Below are 16951 nucleotides of genomic sequence, written 5' to 3'. Positions count from 1 at the left end.
GGCCGGAGCTCCCATGTCAGCAGCAGCCATCCATCTGCCACCTCTGGCCGTCGATCCCCAATTGAGCTGCACCCCGCAGTGGAGCTTAAATGGCCGAAGGCCCTGGATTGGAGTTTTGAGCTTCCCATTGCGGGAACGGCCGCGGGCGAGGTTGGGGCCATAATAGTAGAGGTCAAGGTAGCAAACGAGTAGGTCGGCGCACCCTGATGGTCTGTTTTGTCTGCGGCTACATTCGGCGGCGGCTAATATAAGTCTTGGTCAGTCATGCCGCCATCATCCACTCTGTTGTTTCGTGTACTTTTGAGTGCGCTCCGTTTTCGATATACACAATCGCTCCCTGCCAGACGAAAGCAGTACGTTGCAAGCGAGCGAGCAAGTACAACGCCATGATATGTCGATGAACAATGGTAGATATTGCATAGATTCCTTTCCATAAAACACCGTAGAGGTGAATACTATCATCACACTGTCACTCACGGCTTTTTTAAGAATAACATTCTTCCCCAAACTCCCAAGAAATGCAGGGGTATCATATAAACGAACCAAACAAAAAAAGGAGCATCACCAAAATCTCTCTACCGAGTAGACCACAAGAGCCAGAAAAGGCACAAGTGACAAGAAACAAGAAAATGACTTGTTTTCACTTTCGACCATTTGCACCAAACTGCGTGCGGACCTTCTTGCTGTCGGCCCTCGAGTCCGTCTCGCTGTCCTCGGGAGCAGCCTTTTCCTTCTTCTTCTTGCTGACAGCCGTCTTCTTCTCTGTTGCAGAGGTCGGCGTCGGCGCCTCGGATGGGCCCTTGTCCTTGTTGTTGAACGAGGTAGATATCGGCGTCGGCGCGCCTGGTGTCGAGGTGCCCGAGGCAGGTGTGTTTGCTTCTTGCTATAAATCAGAAAAAAAAAAGACCATAGGTTAGTATATTGAAGATGCTTTTATAGAAATCCCACGTAGACGGTCGAGGGCAGGAGAGTGTGCGCGGCGACGCAACCCATTCAAAACATACATTGAGAACGTTATACGAGACGGAACTCCTGGAGAACACCCGGTTCTGCTCAGCAGTACCAGCCTTGCGACGCTGCGCAGCGGCCCCCGTAAGACCCTTGGTGTAGTTGTCAAAGCCGGTGAGGATGTTGCCGGTCGGTGTGCTCTCCAAATAGCGGTTCTCGAGATCGGCAATCTTACCCTCGAGCGTCGAGAGCTCGCTCATGATCTTGGCACGCCGCGCAATGGCATCCTTGATAATCTTCTTCTCGGCCTCGTACTCGGACATTTCCTTTTTGCGGTCAAAGACATCGTTGGCACCGCCACCGCCGCTGCCGGGCCCCGAGCCGCCATTGCTTCCGGCTCCGTTACTGCCATTGCTTTTGGCCGAGGCAGCTGTGTCAGCCATTGCGCTCTGCTGTCGAACGGTGTATCACGGACGTGATTGAAAATCGAGAGGTTGTAAGGGTTGGGACATTCAATCTGATGATTCGCGTCGATGAATCAATCAAAAACTTTGGGGTGATGATGATGGAATTGATCAAGCGCTTGATTCCATTGCAGAAGCACACAAGAAACTAGTGAAACCTCAGCGCGAAAGCAGCAGGCGACGCGACAGTAGGTAATAAATCGTACCCAGCCTTGGAGCCCCTCCATGCCTGACCTACACACCCTAGCCTCCAGGTACCTAGCTCAGGTCAGCATTGGAACTCGGCAATGGGCTAGCGGATGAACTAAAGTCCGACACGTGGTGCTGGACCATAGGTACAACGGATTGCTGCTAGGTCTGGTATTGATATATGTACTCCGTTAATAGGTTTAGCAAGTATAAAGTACTAGGTAGTTATAAATGACAATCCCAGCAGTAAATACGCAGTGTCAATCAATTTCCTTGTTTTGTGGTACGCAATGTACTTTTCTGGTATTTGATTCGAGTCGAAACAGAAAATAGACTACCTCTGGAATCGGGTACCGCATGGGAGCGATTCGAATGGCACAACAAGAGTATTATTATTCGAGACTTTTATTCTTTTCTCCAAACAGACGCAATGTGCAAGGAAAAACAGGTTTTATAAACTATCTACTTATCGATGAACGCCTGTCGAACGCCGAACCGGCCAAAATTGCAATATCAAGAGATCAGACACACAAGGGTAGATAAGAAGAGGACGAACCAGTGGGTATCCTTGTCGAAAAGAGATTGGTTTGGGAAGACAGACAGTGAAACGTTGGAGAGGAATGCTTTCAATTCTGCGTGACCGAGCATTAGCCTCAAACGTCGACGTGATTGCTACTCGAGGTTCTTCTCATCTTCATGATCTTCTTTTTCAAGAGCTTCTCTCGAAGCTCACTCGCCTCCTTCTGTGGCGTCTTGGTCTGCTTGGTCTGACGGAGATCAAGGTCAGTCTTTTTTATTTAAAAACCAAACCAGATATGAAAGACCAATCAAGAAGAACGAACCTCCTCGGTCTTGGCAGTCACCGAGTCGTGTCTGGCGGATCGATCTTTTCTGTCTTGAGAATCCGAAACATCAGCTGATCTGTTACGTGCATGAGGGGAATCTGAATGTTGTCTCCGCCGAGAGGATGGTCCATCTCTGCTTCTGCTCCTGCTCCTGCTTCTGCTGCGACTTGAGCTGCTTGACCGTCTGAGGCGACCATATCGGTCTTTTGATGGGCTGCGATTAATGAGCTCTTTCCCCGACCGACGTCGAGGTTTTGGACTGCGTGAACGCGAGCGTGACGACGATGGTGATCTGGATTGGCTGCGGCGCTTACCACCTCGCCGCCGGGGCGGCGGCGATCGGCTAATAGAACTCGATTGCCTGCGTCTCTTTGGGGACGGCGAGCGCCGGCCGCTATCTGAACCCGAGTCACTCAAGGGCGACGACGTGTTTCTGCGTCGTGTATTGCGCGGTCTATATTCATCCCGGCCTCTCGATCTTGAACGCTTGCGACTGTCTCGGTACCGAGCGGGCGATCTCCGCGAAGGGCCTCTGCGACGTGAAGGGCCACTGGATCGACTAGATCCGCGGCTACGGTCACCAGCATCGCTACGGGAACCGGAGCGGGAGCGTGAGCTGCCTCGAGCGTTATGCGAATCAGCTGAGGGAGATCGTGTGCGGGATCGACCACGGTAGGTGGTCCCGCGGCTCTGCGGAACATATCGATCACGATCGCCGCGGTACGAACTCCGTCGCGGAGGTGAGCGCGAACGCGAGGGTGATCGATCCCTGCCGCGTCCAAACCCTCCTCTGCGATCATCGTATGCTCTGTCGCCGCCGCCGCCGCCCCGTCTACCCCCACGCCAATTGTCGCCCCGACCACCACGGAAGCCCCGATCTCGGCGCTCACGGTCTCGAATGTCGCCCATCTCTCGGTTTCTGCGCTCTTGCTGGTCTCTTCGTACTCGAGCTTCCTCGGCAGCTTTCTCAGCTGCAAGCTGCAAATGGGTGTATTAGTTTAGTTTCAGGTGGTGGGACTGGAAAGCCGGAATGGCATACCTTCTCTTGAATCAATTCGAGCTTCTTGGCCTCGAGCAATTCTTGGGGAACACCTTGAGGACTGGATTGAGCGCTCAGAAACAGATTCCACATCTCCTTGCAGAAAGGGGCAGTCTCTTTCTCGAGAAACCCAGTTAGTTGAATTTGCATAGATTTGATGTCGGGCTGTGGCGGGCATTATTAGCTATGGCAAAATTGATGAGCTGCAGGACGGAAAGCAACGTACATGGCGAGAGCCTTCAATCAGGTTGAAACACAGCTCCGTCACCACGTCATCTTCGGTACCCAATATCTCAGCTAGCTTGCCTGCGATCCATCTGCAGTAGACAATGCAGTCAGTATATTGGTGTTTGAGGGCACGGGTGAGGAACATTGCAAAGAAACACTAACTTCTTCATGACCTGCAGATTGACCTTTTGCATGTCGACCTTTGTGTTGAACTCGGGCGGAAACTTTGTAGCTCGCAGGAGCTTCTGGTCAACTGTCGCAGCCATGGTCGCCTCTAGGAGGGGGCTTTCGGCCAGGTCCCCAGCTACGACAAGCGTGTTGTGTATGGCGTGGCTTCGAAAGCTGACTGAAGAGAGAAAAATGTACACAATAGCTGTATGGTTGAATTAAATCGTCGCGAAAAAAAAGGATCAGCACGCGGCGGGTGGAATCAAGAGAAAGAAAGTGACGTCTCTAGTGTAGCTCGAGACAACGCACGGACACTTTTTCTCAGCACGGCAAACGGGAAGACTGCCTTAGGTGCCGGCCAGGGTCCCTTATCATTTCGCGGGGTACAGGCACGCACTGGACTGGACGTGACGATAGATGTATGATCTACCTACTGAACATAATATTGTACGTATGTGGTCTCACAATCATTTTAGTTGAAAACTGAGCTAGTGGATGAATCATATCTTGTATTTTGCCAAGTCTGTTAATGGTTCATGGTCAGTCAATGAAGATGTGACTCAGGCACAGCAGGCTCCGCCTAATCAGCAACGAGTCAGCGGTATCTGAGACCCCCAGAACGGTAATCGATCTATTCCATAGAGACCTATAAACCACTTCTTATATCAAAGGCAAGAATTATGTAGCTCGACACCTGGAACCAGGTTCTTGTTCCCCGTGAAATGAGGAATGGAATCATGGCTGGATTCGCGCTATATTGATGTGGTCCCAAGGATTAACAATGAGAATCACTGGTCCTCCAGGCGGCGTAGGAAAAGAACAGAGAACACAGCTCAGAATCCATTTCGTAACATAATTCTCTTCAGAGAGGCGGGTATAAACTTTTCATCTCCGAGTCCAAACGTCATTTCTCATAAATACTCCTTTGCGCCCTGAGTAACAAGTATGAACGCCACTCATGTCGGAATTGCCGTCCAACGGTAAAATGAGATCGCAAAGAATGACCTTGCTGACCAAAAGGCGTTCTGTGGCACAATATGAATGATGCGTTGATTTCGCATACAAATGACTTTTTCCCCCATGATCCTCAAAACGCCCAAACAGAAAATGCAATCAAGTTTTGTGTAGTTCGTCGTCTAGGTATTGGTGTTCAGTTTCGCATATCCTTAGGTTGTGATGTAGGCAGCTTTGGTTGTTGCTGTTGTGTCTGGAAGTTCTGCTGCACCTGCTGGTGCTGTTTTGCCAGCTGAGCTTGCTTCGCTGCAAGTGCATTAATCTTTTCCCGTGCCTTCAGGAGGCTGCTATTGTCCTGCTCCTTCAACTTGGCGCGAATCTCGTAAAGTGACAGAAGAGTAGATGCTCTGTCAATATCGCCATCAATCTGGTACGCCTTGTCAGCGTGAGTCTCGGGTACGCATGTGTCACGTCGGGGAGTATTGCTCACTTCTTCCTTCCGGGGCGTTCCGGGCATGGAGGATGTAGAGGGCGTGAAGGAGTTTGTTCTCGACATGGGCGGGCTGAATATGCGGCGGCCTAACTTGTCGAAGCGACCGGCCGGCGTGGCAGTTCTACTGTCCACGACCGGTGTGCCGGCGCCCTTGGACTGGAGCTGGGAAGTAGGCGTCGGCACATCTTTGGCAGTGATAGCACGTTCGAGGTTCTTGTTGGCGGCGACAAGGGCTTTGGCGGCACCTTGGTCTTGCTGTAAAAGACAGAATAATTGCGGATTAGCTTCTTGTGATCATATTCAGGGAGTAGAGCGGATGCGACACAGCAAGGAGACGGTCGCCGACAGTGAGGCGAGGCGAGAGGCGATCGACAAGATGAGGGGCGGGATATGTGTTCACACTTACAGCGGCCTGGAGGTCGTTCAAATCGGCCAGCATCTGGGCCAGCTGAAGGGCCTCCATTGTGATGAATGACGTGGGCACGTGTTTTTGATAAGAGCGAGGATCGGGTCTGGTCTCGGGTGGATGTAAAGCGATGGATACGATGCAACTCAAGTCTCAGGGTCTAGGATAGCTTCAGGTGCTGAATCGTGTCAGTCGAACCTCCGATGTGGTGCATGGGGAAAATCGCCGAAGGACCAAGCAGCGGGAATTGTCCTATTAATTTTTTTGTGGGGAAGACGCGCCTACCAGTCTTGTAGTCAGTTGGTCAGATGGCAGATCAGGGCGGGTTAGGCGGGTGCTTTGGGGAGCTTTCTCCGCGTCACGAACCCCGCTGGAGGTGATGTTAATGCGGCGGCTCCAGCGAATAATGAACGGCGGATTTAATGGCTGAGCAATGAAGAGACGTTTCAATTCGTACCCCTCAATTCAGAGAGCTCTTTAGAGCCTCCTTGGTACGTGCCCCGTCGGGTCTATGCCGCCAAGTCTCAACCCGCCCCTCCTCACTGTAAGTCATTTTTACAGGGGAGTGCTAGCACCATTCAACCATTGGCAGCTGATTTCTTAGCAGGCAAACGAGCCCGTCGGCAGTGTCTAGGTAATGCGAATCCAAAGCGCTGATCCACTATGTCACCACCAAGATAGGCGTCCAGAACTCGCCTACGGGTGCGCTATCGCTCGGACTACGAAGGCCCGGCTCCAGTCTCCGGGAAATCCGCTTTCGTAACCTGCCTCAGACCTTTGGACTTCGGGCCCCAAGCCGAGCTTCGGATACAGAAATACCTCCGCACGCGCAGACCTTGGACGCAATTCCCAGCAGAATCCCAACCATAGTTCAACCTTTTGGGCCAATCTTTATCCCGTATCCCTAGTATACCGTAGCCACTGTGTCACACACGTCTCCAACAGGTGGGAGAGCCTCTATTTTCCTCGGTCGAGCTTGGACTGGAATACTCCGTCTGCCAGAACGACCCCCCCTTTCGAAGCTTGTATATATCCCGCAGGACTTCCCACGCCCGCTGACTGCCGTCTGATTCTAGCTCACCATGAACGCATTCCGTACAAACGTCTTCCGCCGCACAATGTCTACCGCAGCCTCTCTCAAGAACGCACGCAAGGTCATTGCCATTGGCCGCAACTATGCGTAAGCATCTCTCCCGTGGCTGCTGCCGGTCCCCGTGACACAACGTCGTCTTCGGGTCGGCTGGCCATCAAGTATAATCGAATCGTATTGGCTGACAATACACCTCAGAGACCACATTGCCGAGCTTAACAGCGCCCGGCCCAAGCAGCCTTTCTTTTTCCTGAAGCCATCTACCTCTATTTTGCTGCAGGGAGAGGGTCCCGTCATCCGGCCCAAGGGTGTCGAGCTGAGCTATGAAATTGAGCTCGCCCTGATCATGGGCAAGGACGTCAAGGACATTGAGGAGTCCGAAGAGGCGGCCATTTTCGATGCCATTGAGAGTACGTCATCTCCCCTCCTATACTGATAGCCTTTGAACCACGTGATTGACCGGTTTCTGCAGGCTACGCTCTCAGCATTGATATGACTGCAAGAAACGCACAGTGGGAGGCCAAGAAGAAGGGTCTTCCGTGGTCCATCTGCAAGGGCTTTGACACCTTCCTTCCCATCAGTGGCCCCATCCCCAAGTCCAAGATCCCTAACCCTCACAACATTGAGATCTCGCTGTCCGTCAACAACGAGATCAAGCAGCAGGACAACACCAACCTGTTCCTGTTCCAGATTCCCCGCGTGGTCAGCGAAATCTCCAAGGTCATGAAGATTGAAAAGGGCGACATCATCATCACCGGCACACCCAAGGGTGTCGGCCCGGTTGTGCCCGGCGATGTCATGAGAGGTGTCATCAAGGTCGACGGCAAGGAGATTGAGGAGTCCAAGATTGAGTTCCCCGTTGAGGAGTCCACCAGCACCTACGTCTACGCTGAGACGTAAAGAAGCCTCCCTTGCATAAAAAAGAAAGAAAGAAAAATTGCGGGACGTATATATTGTATAGAATGTGCGAGTAGATACCACCGGCAGGCGGGCATAACGATACCACCGCCTGGGGCCTTCTTGGGTTTTGAATAATAGAGGTTTCCCAAAATCCTGACTGCATGTGCCTTTAACTTGACCCTCCAATATCAATATTTATGCGCCAGACGTACCTTTTCTAGCTCGGCCAGAATGTGTAGAACTACGAGCGATAGTAGTTTGAGTGTCAGTCAGTCTACGAATTATGCACACTGCATCTACACATTCAACCATTCTTAGTATTCGGTGCGTCATGGATGGCCAGCAAGTTTGTGATAATAACCTCCTAATCCGCAAGTGATTTTGAATATCCCTGTCATTCCATAGATGGGCCGCTGTTTGCCTGAGCTTCTCCGAGTATAATGCTTCGGAGCCGAAACACTCAGTACTTTGCCCCGGAATATTATAGGACTTATATGATTAGTCTCTCGGCTGACAATTAACCTGGCATATTTGAACCAACACGGTTAGTCAGTTGAGTCCCCAGTCGTACACTATTTTGTGCACATTGACTTGTCAACCAGAGCAATATACTGTATTACTGGCCTAGTATCCTGGAAAGTACTAATCTGCGGCTTGGTATACTCATGACTTGTCAAACTTAGTTGTTCGAATAGAGATTCTCAGCCTATGCTTCCAGGAAAGTGATATTACAGTCACTAGTCTCTAGGCAACCAAAGCATGCATATTACCTCGATAGTATACAACACCAATAGGAGAACGGCAAGTTATTTCCCCGAGTCCCAATTAATGCCCTCTGGCAATGTTTCGAAAGGCAAGAAATCAAATAATCCAAAATGAAACTCACCCCCATTCAAAGCAGCTGTAAGCAAAAGCCGTCAGCCGCCAGATTTCCTTCATTGGACGAATGAGAGGCGAGAGAGTGCGCCGCCAGTTTGCAAAGGGAAGAAAGAGTCACAACACTAATCGGCCAAAACTTGCAAAATCAGAAACCCCAATCCTGTGGCCTGTTGCCTATTGCCGGTCAGCGATAACCTAGGTATCCTCAAATCGACACAGAACACAAAGCCGCAGCAAAACCTCCTATTTACAAGCCCCCGATTTGATAAATACAAGAAAAATTCCCTTGCGCAACATTAGTCTTTTGCGACAGGTAATCTTGTTTTCTTCCACTCGTCATACAAACCACGTGCATATACTAATCACATGTTTCAAATCTCTAGACCTTTTTCCCCCACCAAGGAGACATTTACCTAGTCCAGCGTCACACAACATCTTCAAAGTCAAGAGAAAGAATAAAAGGAAACGGGGACATCAAGATGGCACCCATCAATGGTGTAGTCAACATCGAAACTCGCTGCGCCGTCAAGCTCCCCAGTGGACAGCCCTGTCGCCGCAGCTTGAACTGTCGACGCCACAGCATGATGGCGAAGCGCGCGGTGCCAGGCCGCTCGATGCCTTTTGATATGCTGCTTGCACATCATCTCCGTTCACTACAGAAGTCTTCATAGTCTTTGCAATGACAGGGGAGGGGAAGAAGAGATGTGGACTTGATGGAGCTATGCTTGGGTCTCATTCCCATGGCCAAACATGTCTGGTTCAGGGTGGGTTTGACAACAGAACTATTCTGGTTGGACCAATAAACCTGTGAGCAGTAATAAATTGCATTACTATCTCATTTGACAGTGAGCAGTGTCACTGTGACATCATTTTAAAAAACAAAAGAAGAGCTTTTGAGTTCCTTTCGCCGAGTGACCCAGTCCAACTCACAACTCCCAATATGCCCCTAACTAATCTTACAAGATGTGAATGCGCAGAGCTCCGTGTAAAGAGCAATCTGTCTATCTGTCCTCTAGCGGATCCATGGGCAACATTTGCTTATTTGGCAAAGTGTAGATCGTAGCCGAGCCACTTGCGGCTGACGACCTGTTCAACGCTGAGGCCGGGGTATCCGTAGGTAAGGGGCAGGAAGAAGTACCAGCTGGCAGCAGCAATAGTCAAGATGACTCCTGTAGCAATCCAGGCTGGGACCATGCTCGTGCCAGCAAATCTTTCACGAGCAGTGACGAATCGCTTAGCGGAAGGTTGCTTCTTGCCAGCCTTAATGGCATAGTAGCTGGCTTCCTCGGAGGCTGGGTCAGCATTGAAGACAAATTCAACCAATGATCCAACAATCAGAGTTGAGGCGAGATGAGCCGGCAAGTAATGGTGAAGGAACAGCTGACGTCCCATGACGAAGAATGGGAAGAAGTGAGTGGCCCAGGCAAGGAAGAAGAAACCAGTCGAGTTATAAAGTCGAGTACGAGTGCCTAGACGCAGTTAGCATACAATTCTTCAGAAAGACCCATCATATCCACTTACGGCGATCAAGCGCATCAACGCCACGGCGCAGAGAAATCTGGTCGGCACCAATGATACCGACGTAGACAGCGAGCAAGCTGCTTGCAATCCACCAACCAAGGGGGTTACCCAAGAAGTAAATCTGCTGGCGCGTGTCGTTCTGAGTCCAGAAACTGACACCCCGAAGCAGGAATGGCCACTGGTACGGCTGGCTGGCATAGGGGTGGCTGCTGGTCAACTGATTGTTGTGCCAGAACATGGAACGTTGCAGCTCAAACCACTTTTGCAAGAACGGCAGACGCTTGACCTCCTTGACAGGCTTGTCACGGCGCTGGTGACCAGCGGGAATAGAGGGAATATCCTCAACGAGCCAGACATTGGAGCTAGGCGTGATCTGCTTGTTACCGTTGATTTCCTGCTGGCGGTGACCCCAATCTGGCAGAGGCTTCTCGTGCGTCCACATGGCGACTTTGCTGGGGTTGTGGATGAACTTGAAGTGACTCGCGACACTCTTGAATTCCTGTCCATTCTTTCCGTTCTCAATCCGAACTTCAAATAGGGTATCCTCCTTGCGATCACCGAGAGCATCCGCAACGAGAGCAGTGGTGAATTCCTGGTTGGTGGGGTAGTAAGGGGAAGCAACGTCGTGCGACAAAAGAATGGTGTCAGTTCCAACGTGTCGAAGACGAACCAAATCGTGGTTCTTGACGACGCGTCCCAATTCCTCGCTGCCATCCATGGGCAGAATCTGCCAGTGGTTGTTGGCATCCTCGAAGGGATATCCAGTCACCTGCTGACCCTGACTCGAGACACGACCATCATCGTAGCGCAGAGGGTAGTTGCCTGCGTGACTGTGAAGATATGCCTTGGTCTCCTTGTGCTTGATGGTGATGGTATCGTAGTACTCAATGTTGATCGAGTTAGCAAACATGACATTGTCGGACAGAGTCTCCTGGAACTCAGGAGTCATGAAGTCGTCGCCAGGACCGGATCTGGTCAAGATGGCAAAGTGGACTTGGAACCAGAATAAGTAGAAGATAAAGGGCATGATGATGAGACCAAAAGCCCGGGCGGCGAAATGCTTCAGGAAATCAGGGACGCTGAGGGCGCCACCACTTCTGTTGACATCCAACAGGTCCCAGAGGTCAATAACCACAGCTGAACCGATAGTGACGAATGCGAACAGACCGACGTATTTGGTCGAGATATCGCAGGACAAGGCGAAACCCGTCAGGATCAGCCACTTCCACCACTTGCGGCTGAAAGGGTCATGTCGCTGCTTGTAAAACTTGATATAGAAGAGAAGACTGCAGGCCATTGTAAGAATCAGAGTGGCATCGAGCAGAATGAGGCGAGTTTGGCCAATGTGTGCATTGTCCAGGAGGACCAGACCAGCAGCAACAACGCAAGCAGGAAGACTGTATCCAGATTCCCACATGATCAGGTACGTGACGGAAACAGTTAGGGAGCCGAGAATAGCGGGCATGGCGCGGAAAGCGACGTAAGGAACCTTGTTGGAAATGTAGGAGTCGCCAATGTTCTCAAAGTGGAAGTGTCCATCGTAGCCAACCAGCCAGCCCATGAAGGCGAAAAGAAGCTTGCCAAAAGGAGGGTGGACATCGAAGAAGTAGGTTCTCTCGAGGTAGTAGGAAGCGAACTAGATACAGACGCGAATGTCAGCTTGGTCACTTTCTGTGTGCTTCATGATTCCTTTGAAGCTGGGAGTGATCATACCTTGCCAAAGTGAACTTCATCAAAGACGACCTCGTTTGGATGGCTGATGCCCCAGAATCTCGAGATGAAGGCCAGGACGGTGATGACGGCCAATGCAATCTTGTAGTCGAGTTCAGAGCCAGCACCCGTGACTGACTTGTTCGACTTGATCAGGCTGTCGTACTGCACATCGTCAGGGCCAGGCGAGCCTGACTTCTTTTTCGACCCGGGGTTGCGCTGGCGCAAATTGCCCTGGGATACGGCGGTGGTCACCATCGTAGGGCGGGTTCAATGCCTGTTTAAACAGGCCAGAAAGGGAGTGTACGAATCGAAGACTAGACAATTTGAAGGAAGGAGTCAGCAAGCAGGTCAACAAGAATGAGCTTTCGGTCTGTCAATGCCACATTGTCTGTAGTGTAGCAGTGAGCTTCGCCAGGCCAGGGAGCTTGTATGATCTCAGGCAGGTACAAGGTCCATCCAGGATGGTACGACAGAGATGATGGAGGATTTGGACAACTCACGGGAGAAAGTAAAGAAAAAGAACAAGTAAGCGGCCGGCTTGTTGGCCAATTCAACGGTCGAAAGGCCTGTAAAGATGGGAAGATCCTACCTTTACAAGCTGATAGCGACTGGAGATAGAAGATATCGGGGAAAATGGAAGAAGTTCAAGTGTTTAAAGCAGAAGGACCCTTTTTCTCCTATTGTCTAGACCTTTGCTTGCTGCGACTTTTGACTTTCCAGCGCAGGGGGTCGGTGGGGACCAGCTTTCAGGCCACTTGGCAGTTCCAACGCGTGAAAAAGCTCCGCACCCCTGACCCGGACCTGGACCTTGGAGCCGCCCTATTTAGCAAACCAAGATCGAGAGCTGGGACGGCATGGGGACGGGAAGCTGTCTTTTGTTTCTTGAGGGACCCACTCATTGATTGCTGTGACTTCACTTCAGCGAGCTTGTGATTGATAACGATAAGAAGAGAGAGAGAAAAAAAGAAATATATCATTGCCTGGGAAGAAACTGGTAATCATGCAATTGGTGGTTGACACGGCATGTTTCTACACCATGTACACTCTCGGCCGATTGCCAATGCAGACTTGACAATTGCTTCACATGCCAATGGACTGAGGGTGAATAGATTGCACGAAATATGTGCTATGGAATTGCGTATGACGTTTCAGATTGGGTGAGTAGTGAGCTTCTCAAGTGCTGGCAGCTTCGAAAGCTTAGCTGGTTAGATGGGGCAGGTACACGTCCGGTATAACGTAGCAACGTATGCATTAGCGACAGCGATACAATTAAACAACTGCCGTTCTTTGGTGACTGTCCGGGTTGTATATGACGAACATCCCTATACCACTACCGTTATATATGATTGCTCGAAAATCTGGGGACTGAGTGTGGGGGGTTGCCAATCTATGCCTGCAACCAAAGTTGAAAATATCATCATATCTTCAATTCACAATCACCCTCTGCTCCAGTTGTGTCACTCTATCGTTGCGTGAATAATCAGGTAGGCGAAGTTACTGCTACTATGGAGAGCTCAGAGCCCCAAGTTATCTCCCTAGGTAGTCTTGTGCTAAAAGTAAAAGGTAAGAGGGGAACGGGCGGATCCCCGGGCGCGGCCACTCAGGTCTTGGCTGTTCCAATTGCTGTCCGAAGTACGGAGCGGCGTCTCTCCGCCTTTAACCCACATCGCATAGGACCGACGCATCCCCTCTTGTTGACAAAAAAGGTCGCTTTTTGGAATTCGCCAATGATGCGGGCAGCTCTTCGTTTCCTCCCAGCCAGATCCAATCTCCTGCTCTCAGCTCAGTACACATCCACAACACATATTGCTCGAACCTCATTGAGAAGAAACGTGTCCGTCCAGCCTCTACGCAAAATGTCTGACCTTACCACCATCATTGCCAAGGACATTGTTCCTCGTAAGTGTTTCGCAACTCAAATAACCTATCCACAGTAACGTGACTAACAGAATGACAGCTGTTGGCCCTTACGTGAGTTGTTGTTATTCTTGTTCTCTTAAAGACAATTGACTTGATGGTACCTTTTTTACTCACCCCCCGCCATAACACACAGTCCCACGCTGTCAAGACCCCGACCGCAATCTACTGCTCTGGTCAGATTCACCTTGACCCCCAGGGTACCCTGATTGAGGGCACCATTGCCGAGAAGACGGCACTGTGCTTCAAGAACCTCGAGGCCGTCCTCAAGGAGGCCGGATCCTCGATCCAAAAGATCGTCAAGGTCAACATCTTCTTGGCCGACATGGCCGACTTCGCCGAGATGAACAAGGAGTACGAGAAGTGGATGGTCCACAAGCCCGCCCGCAGCTGCGTCGCCGTCAAGACTCTGCCCAAGAACGCGACTGTTGAGATTGAGGCCATTGCCCTCCCTTAATGGAGATCTTTTCAGAAGCTCAAAGGGGGCGCCCCAAGAGCCAAGCCCATAGGTCTCAGATCTCAAAACTCCCAATAAAAGTTAAACCAATGCTTTTAGCATCTTGAAGTGATCTATCCCCGTCCATTGCTTGTTTGAGATTTTGATTTTGTGTTTACGTATATGCTTTATTAGGTTTCTGCCCGGCTTTGCCAATGGCTGAGGAATGACCATTTTTGGTCTGAGATGCTTACTTTAAATGCAGGGCACGTGGTGTCACCGTATCTCGAATCTTTGCGAATGCCTCTTACCATTCCGCACGTCCGTCATGGCCTCGCCTTCCATCAAGCCGACCACGTAACTTGGTCCAATATGCTTGTAGTACGAATCCTCGGGCCTGAGGATGATGGGCAAGTTGCAGCCAAAGGCGACACAAACTTGATCGCCTACATCTGCACTCTCGAGGCCGATCCCTACATAACCATTCTTGGTGTGGAAGATCTTTCTATCCTTGATTGCCGCTGCGAGGCCCGTCAGTACCGTCGCCGAGTACTGCGCCCCAATAGCATTCATATTTGCTGGCTGCTGTTCACGCGGGCCTGTGATGATGCAGTTGAATGACTCGGCGCGAGTTCCCACAATCTTGTTCCAGAATGTCGTGGAAAGGTCCGACTCCTTTGATGCAAGGCCTAGCGTGTAGAGCGGGTTATCAATCTGCGCTCTGCCCATCTTTTCCCTATACTTGATCTCAAAGCTCAAAAAGATGTGCAAGAGGCCGCAGGCGACGACTTGGAATATCATGCTTTCTGGCTCTGCTCGACAGTTGAGCATGGTCTCCCAGTCCGATAGCAGCAGTTGAAACAAGGCCCGCAGATGCGGTATCCCAGACGGATACTTGTCAGTCGTCCGGCTGGTCATGTATCTGCAGCAAAAGTCCAGGCAGTCCTCGGGTGTTAGTATAGGCTCGACTGCTATAATCTCGTCGCAGACGACGCCGGAACAATTCAGGCTATAACCGTCAATGACAGGCCCTGGTTCCGTCGGGGCGCCTCTCGACGCTGCGTATGGGTGTTTCAAGCAGTACAGTCCGGGGGTGCTATGACTCCAGTCGGGGACCCAAGATGGCAAATCTAGAGGCTCTGACGATAATAACTCCGTGTCGACTTCTCCAGAGAGCATGAGCATCATTTCGAACCGGTCCTTCATGAGGGTTGCTGCTGCCTCGACGTATACGTCCTTGACGTTTTTCGAATAGTCGGGGATGATCTGCAAGCCCGTCACGCCAAGACTGGCATATATCTTGTCCCTGGGGTCGCTCGCGTCGTGGTCGCGCAGCACATTGAGGAGTGCCCAGCCTTGGCTGTCCTTGACTTCTCGTGCATCCCAGATACGCAGAATGGACTGCAGGCCCATAACTTGCTGAGAGAGTTCCCGGGAGCTGATCGTATTCCAGATTGCATTTTCCATACTGTCGGGTTTTCTCAGCGACGCATTGATGCCGTCAAGCCATCGAATGACTTGTATGACGTCTTGAAGAGGTATCACATCGTCTCCGCAAGTTAACATGACTATTTGCCCCAAGACTACTTCTCTAAAGGGCGATGGCAAGTTAGCTAAAGGTTTCACGCGAGGAACTTTTCAAAGTTGTCATCATCCTCCAGATATCGGCTTTCTTGCACCAAGGAATAACAGTCGGGAGCCACCAACGATGAGCACTTTTTTTTTTTCCAGAATACTTACTGGAATATCCAGATGTTACTCCAATATGGATGATCGCAGAGTTCCCTGATTGAATCCCATACAACGCTTTTTAAGAGTCCATCGGAGGAGGGGTCCTGCTTGCATGCTTGCGGGAATAAGTCAAGCCATCTGACATCTGAGACCTTTGAGACATCAGAGTGCTGTGTCTTGTCTATTTGCTCCTTGAAGTTCCTCAGCACCTCAAAAGTCCAGTCGCACAGATGGAAAGATGCGCCGAACCAGGAGATGACCATGCCGGCGTTTGTGTAGATGGATTTCATCAGGGCGACCTGGCTGTTGCGCTCTTCCACGTCGGCCTGGTCGATGCAGATGCAGTCAATCCATAGCGGCAACATGCGCAAATCGGGCATGTCTCGACACCGCCGTCGATGGGATTGGAGAAAGTCTAATAAATTTGTCGAAATGGGAAAGGGACGGCCGTTGATGAGAATAGCTTGCGATATGTCCAGCTCACCCCAGACGTAGGATACTGCTATAAATCGAGTCTTGGCGTCGTCGAGGCCCAAAGGGACCAGAGTGCCGCTAATGGGTTCATTTTCCTGGCAATTGTCGTGAATATCTAAGAAAAATAGTCTAATTTGTTGTTGCTGTTCTATGAGGGGTTCGTAAAGATGCGAATAGTCGTTATCCAAGGTGGTGCTGTATGGAAACGCGGCCATCATGGTCGCTGTAGTAAATGCAAGAGAGAGAAAAACCCGGAGACGAGACTAGGAAAATCGACTATAGAATGATTGATCCCCTTCTGCCATAGCGACGCAAGGGACGTCTCAGAAAAGTAGTATTCGGGCACCCTCATATACGACACCAGTGTTGTATAACATGGTGCATTGGCAGCATGTTAGCAATAAAAAAAAAAACAAGCATGATCTGACAAGTACAAGGCTTTGCCTAGAGTGGCCGTAGACCATGTTCATTCGTTTGTTCGGTATGTCTGAGTACATAAAGTAGTGAGTGAGCCAAAAGTGCCCTACATGAAGTCTTGGCTTTTTTTTTTTTTTTT

General features: G+C 50.6%; 7 protein-coding genes across 7 annotated transcripts; 2 read left to right on the top strand and 5 right to left on the bottom strand.

Annotated features, from left to right (window-relative positions):
• Window positions 1–640: 640 nt before the first annotated feature.
• Window positions 641–1391, bottom strand: PFICI_01399 (uncharacterized protein; the record flags this gene model as incomplete). The annotated part of the gene is made up of 2 exons (XM_007829980.1): window positions 641–883; window positions 1005–1391. 2 exons carry the CDS (start codon window positions 1389–1391, stop codon window positions 641–643), a joined length of 630 nt encoding a protein of 209 aa, XP_007828171.1.
• A 1069-nt stretch (window positions 1392–2460) lies between these two features.
• PFICI_01398 (uncharacterized protein) lies at window positions 2461–3979 on the bottom strand (the record flags this gene model as incomplete). The annotated part of the gene is made up of 6 exons (XM_007829979.1): window positions 2461–2840; window positions 2952–3236; window positions 3289–3424; window positions 3486–3650; window positions 3712–3802; window positions 3876–3979. 6 exons carry the CDS (start codon window positions 3977–3979, stop codon window positions 2461–2463), a joined length of 1161 nt encoding a protein of 386 aa, XP_007828170.1.
• Window positions 3980–5031: 1052 nt separating this feature from the next.
• On the bottom strand, window positions 5032–5791 carry PFICI_01397 (uncharacterized protein; the record flags this gene model as incomplete). Its single annotated transcript, XM_007829978.1, has 2 exons — window positions 5032–5583; window positions 5735–5791. 2 exons carry the CDS (start codon window positions 5789–5791, stop codon window positions 5032–5034), a joined length of 609 nt encoding a protein of 202 aa, XP_007828169.1.
• A 1025-nt stretch (window positions 5792–6816) lies between these two features.
• Window positions 6817–7724, top strand: PFICI_01396 (uncharacterized protein; the record flags this gene model as incomplete). Its single annotated transcript, XM_007829977.1, has 3 exons — window positions 6817–6914; window positions 7023–7234; window positions 7297–7724. The coding sequence occupies 3 exons, from the start codon at window positions 6817–6819 to the stop codon at window positions 7722–7724; spliced, it is 738 nt and encodes a 245-aa protein (XP_007828168.1).
• A 1917-nt stretch (window positions 7725–9641) lies between these two features.
• On the bottom strand, window positions 9642–12092 carry PFICI_01395 (uncharacterized protein; the record flags this gene model as incomplete). The annotated part of the gene is made up of 3 exons (XM_007829976.1): window positions 9642–10072; window positions 10125–11760; window positions 11838–12092. The coding sequence occupies 3 exons, from the start codon at window positions 12090–12092 to the stop codon at window positions 9642–9644; spliced, it is 2322 nt and encodes a 773-aa protein (XP_007828167.1).
• Window positions 12093–13693: 1601 nt separating this feature from the next.
• On the top strand, window positions 13694–14211 carry PFICI_01394 (uncharacterized protein; the record flags this gene model as incomplete). The annotated part of the gene is made up of 3 exons (XM_007829975.1): window positions 13694–13736; window positions 13795–13808; window positions 13891–14211. 3 exons carry the CDS (start codon window positions 13694–13696, stop codon window positions 14209–14211), a joined length of 378 nt encoding a protein of 125 aa, XP_007828166.1.
• A 255-nt stretch (window positions 14212–14466) lies between these two features.
• PFICI_01393 (uncharacterized protein) lies at window positions 14467–16610 on the bottom strand (the record flags this gene model as incomplete). Its single annotated transcript, XM_007829974.1, has 2 exons — window positions 14467–15628; window positions 15931–16610. 2 exons carry the CDS (start codon window positions 16608–16610, stop codon window positions 14467–14469), a joined length of 1842 nt encoding a protein of 613 aa, XP_007828165.1.
• Between the last annotated feature and the right edge of the window lie 341 nt (window positions 16611–16951).

Source organism: Pestalotiopsis fici (assembly GCF_000516985.1).
Source record: "Pestalotiopsis fici W106-1 unplaced genomic scaffold PFICI_Scf_1, whole genome shotgun sequence".
Taxonomy (NCBI): Eukaryota; Fungi; Ascomycota; class Sordariomycetes; order Amphisphaeriales; family Sporocadaceae; genus Pestalotiopsis; species Pestalotiopsis fici.
The sequence above is the reverse complement of the archived record's forward strand: the minus strand, read 5'-3'. Positions and strand labels throughout refer to the sequence as shown.